The sequence below is a fragment of the Drosophila subpulchrella genome, chromosome 3R, assembly GCF_014743375.2.
Source record: "Drosophila subpulchrella strain 33 F10 #4 breed RU33 chromosome 3R, RU_Dsub_v1.1 Primary Assembly, whole genome shotgun sequence".
NCBI classification, from domain to species: Eukaryota; Metazoa; Arthropoda; class Insecta; order Diptera; family Drosophilidae; genus Drosophila; species Drosophila subpulchrella.
The window spans coordinates 9,359,042-9,371,813 of record NC_050609.1 but is presented as its reverse complement, the minus strand read 5'-3'; the positions used below and the strand labels follow the sequence as shown (position 1 = coordinate 9,371,813).

Here is a 12,772-nt window from a genome sequence, read left to right as displayed (position 1 = left end):
TTATTGAATCCAAAGATTCGGAGGCGTAACTACCCCTAACTACTCATAGTAAAACGTAACTAGGATTGTACAAAGTACGGTATTTCAATAGCGTAATAACTAGCGCACTACCAATAAGATTTCCAAATGAACTCAAGAGGGATCTTGCTCTCCACGAACATCTTGACTCCTAAACTTGTCTCTGTCTAGGCCCCAGCACTATCGTGTATTGTAAACTACAAATGTAAATTATTAGATGTATCCAAGTAAGAGTACAGTAAATAGATGCCGTTGACGACAAGCGAACGAGAAATCGTGGCGATATATCGTGTAATGTAATGTACAATTAGCCTAAAAGTATCTGTATCTGTTGGAGTGAGTGCCGGATTGAGTGCGTGAATCGGTGTACATACATGAGTGAATGCGTTGTGAGTGCCTGGAGTGAGTATGGATATGGATATGAATATAAGTATGAGTCAATTGCGGGTCAAGCGGTTCCCATTCTGCACTGTTCTTCGTCGTCAGCGTCAACGTCGTCGTTGATATGTTCCCAAACAATTGTACGCATAATAATTTTGTCCATTTCTTTTTTGAAACCACACACACTAACACACACCAAAAATTTGTTAGCCCAACAGAACAGAACCAACAAAATAAAAACCAACCGATAAATGAAATACAGCAATACTGAAAAACTGAACTGAATCCTCTTTTGGCACCTCTCAATCAATCTAAATGTGTATGTGTGTTGTTGAATTTAGGCCGTTTTCGCTAGTTGGATACCAGAAATCACTGAACTGGCCGCCCAAAGAAGCAAATATGGTGGAACATATAGCAAGGATCCTAGAAAAAGGTACACGAACACGTTGCTGGCTGTACCGCTAAGAGAAAATACCAAAACTATACAACACGAAAATAATAAGATAAACAAGAAATGATTATAAAAGCAAACAAATACCAAAAACACCGCAGCAATCGAAGAGTCTTGACTTCTATTTGTATTTCAAAATTCTTTATCTAACTTCAGTCAATGAACCAACAGCTTTTTTTTTTTATTATTTTCTATTGTTTTGTTACTTTTCACATTATTCTTGAGCATTTTTTCGACGTCACCTGGAATTGCATAAAAATACCAAACTCTGACGGGCAACAGATGAGCAAAAAGAGAACTGTTTGCCAGGGTTTGCGACCAAATTAAATAATGTATATATCTTGATTTGTTATTTTCATAAAGCTAAACCAAAGAAATACAAATTAAATGAAAAAAAAAAAAAAATTAGGACTTGAAAGGCATTGGTTTCTTGGCGGCATGTGTCTGTATTTAGTTTACCAACAAAAAAAAAAGAAAACACATTCGAAGAATAATGGCAAAAATTACACTAAGTCAAGGGAGTAACGGTGTTCCCTCTATAAGATATAATTTATGTAATTGACTTGTCAAATCCTTCTGTAATTCTCGTTGTCGTTTACACACATTATACTTATTGTTTAAAACTATGGCTTCATTTTTGCGTGCGTTTCATTAGGCTTATTGTTAGTTAGAGAGATCATTTGCTAAAGATCATAAACGGCTTAAAACATCAAAGAATTTTCGCCCAAATCCATTGAATCGGGGTTTGGAAAAGATGGTTTTCTTTTTGGTGCCTGTGGGCATGCAACACTTTTTGTCGTCTAAATTTCGAAATCTGTGGGCCGTTTTCCATCGTTTTTTCTCACTAATCCTTAATGTAAATTTTAAAAAAGTCTTTTTGCTATTTAATCAAAGCTATCTTGATGGGCTCCTGCATTTTTTGTGTTCGATTTGAAGCATGTACATTTCAAACTTTTGGTAGTCTACAAAACAAACAAACAAAAAACCTATTCATTCAATACTCAATTATCACAATACCATACATTTTGAAAAAACAATTTACAGAAGTATTTGAAAGTGTTCCCCAGGCGATTTTGAAGTCCGTCGAGTTAGAGTTGAAAAGGGCTAGACTCGCTGTATTTGAAATGTGTAATTATTGAGTTCGCCATTGGTTTCCGTATAGTTTTTCCTTGAATTTTGATTATTACCGTACATATAGACCAGAGCCACTATTGCGTGTTTTTATGCAACTTCAGCTGCGTCATTGTTTTTAAGTTCGAAGTGTTAAGCTCCAAAACTAGCGCTGAACCAATATTACATACATATGTAAGAATATAAACCAATTATTTTTACTGGCTTCTCCCTAAGTTATCGAAATGCATTTTTGTTAAACTGTTTAATTCGTTTGTGCGTTGGTTTCATTCTATTTCCTTTTTTCGGTTGAAATACACTTACACCCAGTTGCTGCTTTAGTTCCCGCATAGAGTTTTGATTTTCAGACATGATTTCCATATGTTTTCCACTTGTTCCTATATGCGATACATACATAAATAAAGTTGCAGTAGTTACAATTTTTGCAATTCCAATTTATCCAACATACTATATCGATTACTTGTAATTTATTTACCATACCAATACGAAACTAATTCCACACCTTACCTAATCAATCAATCTAATCATCTATATTTCAAAGTCGTTAATTTGCTTGCACCTACTTTGTATGCCGCAGCCACGCATAAAAATAAAACTAAAACTAAAAAACGAAACGAAACCAGTACGAAACCGGCGTCTTTTGGTCGCTGAAATATGTTTTTACGATGATCATCACTTAGATAAAAATTGATATTTGTATACTTGTAATCAGTAAAGAGTTGCAGTATCCTTTGATCGTATTCAGTATCAGCATCATGTCTCCACATTATCTGTAACTCTTTCCCGTACCGAACCGATTCCCACCCGATACGATATCCAACACTCACACACATATGTGCGGTTTAGTCTGTTAGAATCACCCGATTATAGTAGTCGTAGTTGAGTTTAGGAACTGAAACCCACCACAAAGATGAAGTTGAAAGTCAATGTGTGTGCGTGTGTACTTGGCACTGAGTTATAAATAGGCGTTATCTCTTCACCTAGTCTTTGAATATGTTTATTATATGTATATTCCGTAATCTAACCACAAAACACGTAACCCCAAGAAACCATTAGAGCCATAAGAAACTAGCTGCAAGCCGTCGAAGCGGCCTATCGATTTATGAAGATAATAAGATCAATTTGTTACATACCTTCTGTTTATTTGATCTCATTTACTGTGCTTTTGATTTTCCTTGTTTCCGGTCGAAGATACTTATAATAATTTCTAGTCTGGTCAAACGAAGCCACAACAACAGCTAGAACAACAAGAACCACCAAGGGCGGCGATACAGCAATCAGATATCCGAATCGATCCACTTGGCTGCCGTTATATCATGTACTTACTATATAGGGGTCCTTCTTCGAGTCTGTCGTCCCCATATAACCCCCTCATACTCTCTATTTCTCTCTACCCATCTGATCTGTGTGCCTCTCTGTCGATCCTTCGGGCCACTTTCTGGGTCTCTGTCTTGTGTCAAACGAAATTTGTGTAATGCTTTTTATTTAAGTTTAACAACAATCCAAAACGAATAGAACAAAAATACTTCACTGTCATCATTATCTTTCATACTGTAAACAGGCGATTTTTGCAAGTTGTATACCTGAGATTATAGACTTGATTGGAACAAGAGCCAAATATGGGGGCACATTAAAAAATGAAAAAGGGCGAAGGTGAGAAAAACCAAATTTTCTTAAAATCAATCAAAAACAATTAATCAACAAACTGATTAAACCAAAAATTAAATAAAAAACTACTACAACAACAACTACAATAAGACTACTACCACAAAAATAAAATACCAATCATAAATTTAAGCCAATAACAACCTAAAGTCACCCCCAAATTAAAAACTAACCAACAACGAGTATTTATGTTTCCAAAAGTAAACACCAAATCAAAATGAAATTTCTGCCGAAAAGCAGTCGAATAAACAAAATGAAATGATATCAATTGAGACTATTTACTTTTAGTTTGCGCTTCATTCATGCCAAACGTTTTGCGAGTGTGGAAAAGTAGCTGAAATTTGATTTTGATTCAACAAAATAAGAAACCGAAAACAAATCCCAATATATACACACTAGACTAACACAAGTCATCCACACAAAGCCACCACAAACATGGCCAATCCAATTCAACAAACCAACCAACCAACCAAGCCACCAATCACTATAATCATCATCAGCAACTCAAGCGAACATACAATATATTACTCATACGCCCGGTAAGACCGCTTGGCAAGCTCGGGACGACACATAAACAACAGTGACAACACAGCACATTTGTACATTCCAACTATCCAGGACATCAATCAAAATCAGCCAATCAATCAATCAATCACCCAGCCCAAATTCAAAACATTTAATCGATCAAACACTCACCGTCACAAGAACAACGACAACAACAAGAAACAGCCACAGGAAAAATACACCCACACAACAATTGAAAAAAGGAAAAATCAACAAGAAAATTTTTAACTAAAATACCCATATTGCTTATATGAAAAAAGAACAACAAGTATATGTTTTAGTTCTCGAATAACTCATTTTGCGTTGGTTGTACTTCAGTTGATTTCCTTATCGTTTTCGATCTAAACGTGTCTACGTAGTTCAGTACGTAGTATGTACCCAAAAACATAACTGAGGACGTCACCCCCTTGGAAATGGGGCGCTGTTTAGGGTTATGTTATATATATATATAGTTTCATTACGTTTACTTACGTTTCGCCCATCGTTTTGCGTTTTGATTTGCCAGTTTTGATTTTTGTGTTCTTTGAATTGGCATTTTGCAGATATCGTATTTGAGAATCGTACCACATACAATCAATTGTTTCGTACTTAAAATACTGTTCTGAGTGTATCTACTATATCATGTGCGTACTCTTAACTACCAAATGCTATCTTGTTGTGAGTTTCCATACTACATCCTGAATTTGAACGCCAAATTATCAACTTACTCTTCTGCTACTTTCTACTCTCTATATCGTACTCGTACATCCTGATCTTGAACCTAAATTCTTTTAGCTCCTATATTTTCGTTTGATTTGCACGTTCTTCTTCAGTTCCGAAAACGCGGCTTAATCGTGTTCTATTTTTGGGTATATACTGTATTATTTCCCTTTGGTTCACCTAGAAACGAATTGGATACATACGTGTAATTTGCAGGTCGACCAAGCGAGTGTGAAGTCAGAGCTGATGATTGGCATTAATCGAAATTCAATAAGCGTATATTCTTAAGTTTGTCTCTTTTCTGTATGCCATATCATCCTAGCCTCGTTTTGCATTTGTATTAGCCCTTGAAGTGAATCAGTGATTGGTGTTTATTATTGTGTTACATTATCGTAATTGTCTATATAGTCCTTGCTATCGAAGTCGTAAAACTCGTATATATATATCTATATACATAAATAAATATACATGCGTATATGTATATCCATTTAAACGATTTAACATTGAACGATAATAATGCATACTAAATACAATAATAATAATAATAATATTGATTCGATTGTATAAGTAAATGTTAGAATCCATATAATTCAAAATGTACACACACACATGCATAGAGTCGAACTCTCTATAGACTTTTTCTCCCCAAGTACAGACAGCAATTTGTAAATACCAAGCAATTTCCACGGAAGACTTCAATTTGCTCAATATTTTTGTCTAGAAATGTACAATATTAGAACACACAGCTTAAGAACTGGCTTTGACATCTTGACAAAAACCAACAGGCAGCTGTCATCTGAGAAACGGAATCATCTATGTGTGTGTAAAGCGAATCAACTTAACCTATCAATCAATAAAACCCATATATCTTCCCCACATATTTTATTCTTATTCTCTGTCTCTCTATATATATCTTTCTCTCTTCAAACCTTCAATCAGTTATCCGTTGTAGTTCTTGGACAATCTTTATATACCATATGCTATATGCGATACATCTGTAAACATTTACACACATCTACTCTTTTTCGTTATGATTTCGATATTTTCCTCTTTGCAAACTTCTGTTTCAACGAACATTCGAATACAACGGTATGATCAACCAATAAAGAGATAAATAACCATAATCTACACACACAGACCCATAGAGTATACGATTCGAATCGGATGAAACTGTAACTCCACTCCACTCAGTGTTGTAAACTCGTAAACTCAGTGTTGTGTATGGATGCGCTCGGCGATTTCATATGATTTCCTTTGCCCACCTTGTTCGGATCAGGATCAAATCAAAATCAGGATCAGGTAGGAGGTCTAGGATGAGCAGACCTGCATCGTTGTATGAACACGCGGCCCCTGTTAGCAAACCACACTCTGTTGTCTAGCGAAGGGACCTTGACCTCCGATCAGGACCGTATCAATTGCTCGTTTAAGAGTTCTGAGTGTACCATCCGTAACTGAACCCGATTCCACCATCGTATCCGTATCCGAGCCCTTCCAAATCTCTACATACACACATCTCCTGTCTCTCTGTAACTCTGTCTCTCTCTTTCAAGATCTCTCCTATCCACAGTTTTTGATTTCCTCGAAACCCACTCACATTCATTGCACATTTCTGAGCGATAGACTTGTCGCATTGAATTCTATTTATGTTTTCTCATTCTGAGCAGCAATTCTATATGAAAAACCAAAAACAATAAAAATGCGTGGCCAGGCATCAAATGTTAAACCTTCTCACTCTATATTTATATCATTTCAAGAAAAAAAAAAAAACAAAATATCAACTTAATTCCAAATGTCACCATTCGTTTCTTTAGCTGCAGCAATGAAAAGAAAACAAAACAGCAACACAAGAACTAATCGAATGTAGTGCATTTATTTCGTTTGTTTGTTAAATGCAAATTGAAGTTCTTCTTTCTTTTTAGCGACCTAGTCGAGCACAATTTTAAATGCCACCGTAGAGGTAAAAAGAGTTGCCACTTGTATAGCCTTGCATCCGGGTTTGATCTACAAGAAACATTAAACAGATCACAGTCATGACATTGATCATTAAATTGTTTTGGAATTTTTCTAGAAGACGAGACGAATTTTTAATCGTTATTGTGCCGTTGGATAAACTACTGACTTTATGTGAAATATTTATACAGACAAAAGACCCACTCTATTAATTTAAATATGGATTTTTTCTGAAGGACTTCGGTCTTTCTGGACGATTGATTTTATACGTTGACTTTCTTCTTGACTTTGTAGACACTTAGGTGTATAGTATTCGTGGACTATGTGATTTAGTTCCGTGATCCTCAACGCACACTCACAATCTCACAACATCACAACCTCATAAACATCCAACACTCGAAAAAAAAACGTAGAAGTATGCATGTGTAGTGGCACTGACACTCACTTTTTATTAGGTATGGGAAGAATGCCTGCCCGGTTTGCCTGACTGCCTGATTGCATGACTGTGACTACAGCAAATACCCAAACCAATAATCTATTGTATACCTAGCACCTGTAGAAGTAAATATACTTGGAATGAGAGTAGTGTATTATACAATGTGTATATAGAAAAAAAAATGCGTTGGCCAGTTGCTGACTACTTTTGATGCTTTACTTGATGCATGTAAGTTGATTACTACCGAAATGGTGTGCGTAGCTAAGCCTTTACCTAGAACAATATTGATTTCCAATAATCGTTTATATACTTATCATTTCGATTGGCGAACTGCAGTCGCAGAGTGCCGAAAATGCGGCGACAAGAACCTCATTTTGTGTCTTATGATTTATTGCCATTGATTGATTTGTGTACAAGCCCCTGGGGTAGCAGACTAAATTCATGCATTTTGCATTTATCATTTCAGTTTTTTAGTTCCTATTATGAGTTCGTGTATTTTGTATAATTTTGATAAATGTTTGTTTTCTAAGAAAATGCAAAGTAATTATACTTTACCACCAAATAATACTGACAAGCCATAAAGATAACCATAACAAGGCAACGACAAGCAGTTGATAAATAATACAAGCCGATCAAAGCATAAATCAATATAAAGAAATATACAGAAATACAAAACAATGAATATACTCGAATCTATAACCTCACCGAAGAACATGCACTCATTCGAACACATTCAAAGCACTCAAACTCACACACAAAGACACTGACAGTATATGTACTATATATTATAGACTTGGCTTCATGGCAGATCAAAGGAATGTGATTAAATCTGAGATCAATAATTCGGCCTAAGATTTAATGACTTGAACTAAATTCAATATTCGTTCTTTCCGCTTTAATCGCACACTAATACTGAAACACTGCAACACGCACACACTTCATTCAACACATTTACATACGTCACACATGTACAGAGCTTCAGTGCATTCCACACTAGCTTTTAAGTGAAATTGTTGCATTAATCGTTTCAATCGATGCCAATTCGAGGAACTAATCTATTTTTCTTTCCCCCACCCCCACCCACAAGACATATTGTGGTATGCGGTCATATAACATACGAGTCCGTGTCGCATTTCCTGAAGGACTTTCTCCACGAAGATCGGGAGGATGTCGATGTCGAAGTGGTCTTTCTCCATCGGTAAGTCCATCCAGAATCCAATTAGCCTCTAAGCAGAAGAATAACTTGTTTACAATCGTATTGCTAATTTGTTGTGTCGTTGTTTATTTGACTTATTATTTGATAAATGTGTTTTCAATTGAGTTTATAATAAATAAAATCAGCAGAAACAGATATAATTAGAGCAGTACTTAAGCAGTTAAAAAGATGAAGAGTTTAGAGGTCAGCGGCGGCCCTGTAAAGTAGGCAATGGTATTTGCACTTAAAAAGTTGTCATTTTAATCTTTAAAAATGAATACCCCTTGAGTATAAAAAAATAGCTGCTGCTGACCGCTATCTCCATAGTTTGAAGTCCAATTCCCAGTCAGTTAAGTTAGATCAAGGCACTATTTTAAGTATTTGCATTAATCTAGCGACTTGCAATCACACAGTCAGTGAAAATGTTGTGTTCTATGATTTCGAAATACCTTTTTCGTTCACTTTGTAACTATTAATGCCTAAACTCAACTATATATATGCCATATCATGTAATGTAATATAAACCAAATAGCAAAGAGCCTGACCTGGAGCTAGAGGGACTGCTGAAGCGTCACTATACCACAGTGGCCTTTTTTCAGGGCACTATGATGAACGCAGTCGACCTGGAGCGAGTCAAGGTACACAAACACACACCAAGACATATCCACGCCCACACCCACACCCAAAGCCACAACCACAGACACAGTCACAGATACAGACACACACGAACACCTACAGACACAGAGACACACATGGAAACCAGTAAAGACACGCAGAAATAACGATAAACGATTTACTCGAGTCCCTTATATCAGGTGTCCCAGCCAAAGAAAAAACGTTTGAAAAAATCAACAACATAAAAAACAACTGCGAATCTTACATGCAAATCATACTTATACCCTGTGAATGTTTTTGTGCCCGTGGCCAAAAAACACGCCCACAACTTAGTTGTTCAACAGCTAGGATGCAACTTCACTCTGTTTGCCCTCCGATTCGGAAAACAAAAGTTTGAATACTTTTCGCTGATGACCTTTCACAGCAATCAAAACCAAGACACGCCCCTTCCTCGTTCTATTTATATACGCCATAAATCTATGCTCGCTCTCACTTTGAACTTGAACAATTCAATTAATTTTATTTTTATTGCAATTTTATAGCTTTATTATGGCAATATTATTAATGGTTTCCGGTTGCTGCTGATGAGGCTTTCGAGAGAAGCGTTTTCTTTAAATTTCCTCTCAGAGCTTCGTGATATATGATGTTAATATAATTTTAGATAGATTTTAGTTAAGAATCCCCTTCACTTTATCCTTTTGTCTTATCGTTTTCATCCTGGCTTAAAGTATTTTTACCCCGCTTAATGGAATGACATTCTTAGCTGAATTTTTTCATATTTCCTTTTTATCCAAAATCGAGCTAAAGCTTACAAATATTACACTTTTTATTATCGTTTATATTTTTAAAATCGTAGTAACCAAAAGTTTAATTCATATAATCCCTTTGTAATATATCCGTACCATTTTTATACTCCCATAGAACTTATTTAGTCTTGAGAGCTTAGATAAGTACTGTTAATTAGATATTTAAGAAGAGTTTTTGTCTAGAGCATAGACCTAATGTAAGTAAGGAGAATACAAAGTTTCGATTTTAGTTCAGTTTAGTTTTAATGAATCACGATTTTTGTTGCACCTTCGGCTTGGAGATTTTCTTTCAACAATTGTCTGCATTGTTTCTACTTTCTTCTTTTTCATTTGCATATTTGCGGACTCCGAAAATCGCACCACAATCATATATTTATCTGTATATTGTTTGTTGTGTTTCGAACACCAACCCACACACATGCAACGATATTCTTCTGTTTCTTTGAATACAATCCAATCTACGTAAACTCTGTGTACATTGGAATCATTGAAAACTCTAAAAACTTTGTATTATTTTCCCACAACCACCACGATAAATCAAAATGATAAAAAACAAACAATTTCAAACGAAAAATTATAAAGTAAACCACCCGATTTGGAACTTGAGGGTTTGTTCAAACGTCATTTTACCACCGTGGAGTTCTTCCAAGGAACCATTATGAATCCGATCGATCTGCAGAGGGTTAAGGTAAAACAAAAATGTATTTTCATTTTATCCGTTCTATATGTTTGTTTGTTCGTTTGCTTTCGTTCCGTTCATTTACCCTATTCCTTTCCGTGTCTATTTTCGTCTCGACCTGTGACCTTTGGTTTCATTATGTGTTAACCGAATCCCAGAATAAGCGTACTTCTACTTCTTACGTACTTATTTATGTAACGAACGCTCAATTGTAATTACAACCTGCCTATTTATAAATGTATGTACGTACTTACGTGTGTATGTGTAATGTCTGTGAAATATGCGATCATAATGCCTTTTCTGGACTTAGTTTAGTGTACAACACCATCATATTCATCGGATCCCAGCACTCGACTAACCATTCGAACATTAACAAAACTAAAGAGACTGTGCATCGCAAGCCAATACACGAAACAAACACTCGCAGTACACGGAACACCGTAAATTGATGTTGAAATTGTTGTGAAATAAAAACAAAATAAATTAATTTTAATTTATCTTTATTATAAGCCGCATTACCAACAACTATTAACGTATATGTAATTTCATATTAATGTATGTGCTAAGTATTTAATTGTAATTGTTAAGTTAATTGTTAACTGTATAGTATGGATTATAAAAGACACGAATCATTTTTTAAGGGAAATAAGGGGTTTAATGTTTTTGACCGAGAATAAGATTTATTGAATAGGTAAATCTATTTATTTAGACGTTAAGCTTGATCCCGTTTGTATAATTTTTTTAATCCAAAATTGTAATCAAGTCGAGTACAGAAATATTTGCTTAATAAATCCTAAGAGTCACATAAATATCTCCTCATTTTAAGAAAACTTCTTAAGTGTCAAAAGTAATTTAAAACAAATATTTTAATTTTCGGTAATGTTGATGGTTGTAAATATTAAAGGAAGTAATTGAAAACCACAAACTGGAAATTTTAAAAATATCTAGATTTATGAGACTCTTTAAACCTACATTCAATTGATTGGTAGGGAAATTCAACTAAATTCAAGATAAATGTGTACAAATACAATATAAGATGGCTTAATCAATATATATTGTATATATATCAGCTTAATCGATAACTCTTGAACGGGCGGTCTTGAGCAGCCTTCGCTTGGCCTTGTAAAGTGCGATGTTGCGATATAGATTATTACTTTTCACCGTATCTAAGCTTATCTTTTGCATGCGAGCAGACTGCATGTCTATAATCGGATACAGATGCTTGTACATAGATAGTGCTAATCTATTGTCTAATGCCCACTTAAGTTGCTCTTCAGTTGTATGGGGCTATGGTATTTGATTTCCGTACACCCGATCACCCCGATTCCTGTGTGTACTTGTTTTTTGTAATAAACCGCCCCACCCCAAAGCACCCGTTGCCACCCACAGCCATGCACCGAGCGTTCGCCTTATGATTTCTTAATGTGTCCTTAGTTTGGAGTTGAAACCGAAAGACTGTGTCCAGCAACCCACCCACCCAGCCACTGTACAACCGCTTACTATCTCCCCAACCGCCCCTCGTGGGCACTGCTAATGAATAATACTCGTACCTTAATGAACCCTACTACGTACGCAATGTATATGCAAGATAACAATATACGGTCTCGATCGCAGCCAGATCGAGCCAGAAAACAAACACTCACCTGTGACATTTTAAGTACTCATACTCGTACCATAGTTGTCCAGTCGATGTGCGTGTAAACCAAACCGCTTACTAATTGTTTATATTGTGGACAATGCTCTAAACGTGACACCTCTGCAATATTTATTCACAATAACAGTAACAATAACAATCACTGAACCATAACAAACTACTTTGAACAGTTCAACATAACAAAACTAACTCACATGAGACAAACATCAAATGCCCATAGACATAGTCTGACCATAAAAAGCTCACCGGCTGACCAACACAATCCAGTGCTAATCGTTTGCTCTCGATCTCGATCTTCCCTATCCCCCGAATCCTGAATATCCAGGTACATGAAGCCGACGCCTGCCTCGTGCTAGCTAACAAATATTGCCAAGATCCCGACGCAGAAGATGCTGCCAACATCATGAGAGTCATCTCGATCAAAAACTACAGCGACGACATTCGAGTCATCATCCAGCTGATGCAGTACCATAACAAGGTGAGTCATAGAAATCACTATGATTTTGATATTATTTATTAAGGTATCTA

At 35.8% G+C, this 12,772-nt stretch overlaps 1 protein-coding gene across 37 annotated transcripts in view; it reads left to right on the top strand.

Annotated features, from left to right (window-relative positions):
- Positions 1-12,772, top strand: part of LOC119545834 (calcium-activated potassium channel slowpoke) — a 50,008-nt gene that overhangs the window by 17,055 nt on the left and 20,181 nt on the right. For 24 of the 37 annotated variants that reach the window (XM_037851769.1, XM_037851760.1, XM_037851750.1 and 21 more), the window contains 3 exons: positions 8,383-8,493; positions 10,494-10,599; positions 12,570-12,722. In XM_037851769.1, the coding sequence (XP_037707697.1) occupies positions 8,383-8,493; positions 10,494-10,599; positions 12,570-12,722 (370 nt within the window). Of the gene's footprint in view, positions 1-740; positions 833-3,542; positions 3,635-8,382; positions 8,494-9,022; positions 9,129-10,493; positions 10,600-12,569; positions 12,723-12,772 lie in introns of all 37 variants that reach the window. The other 13 variants (XM_037851753.1, XM_037851767.1, XM_037851785.1 and 10 more) reach the window with 5 other exon arrangements.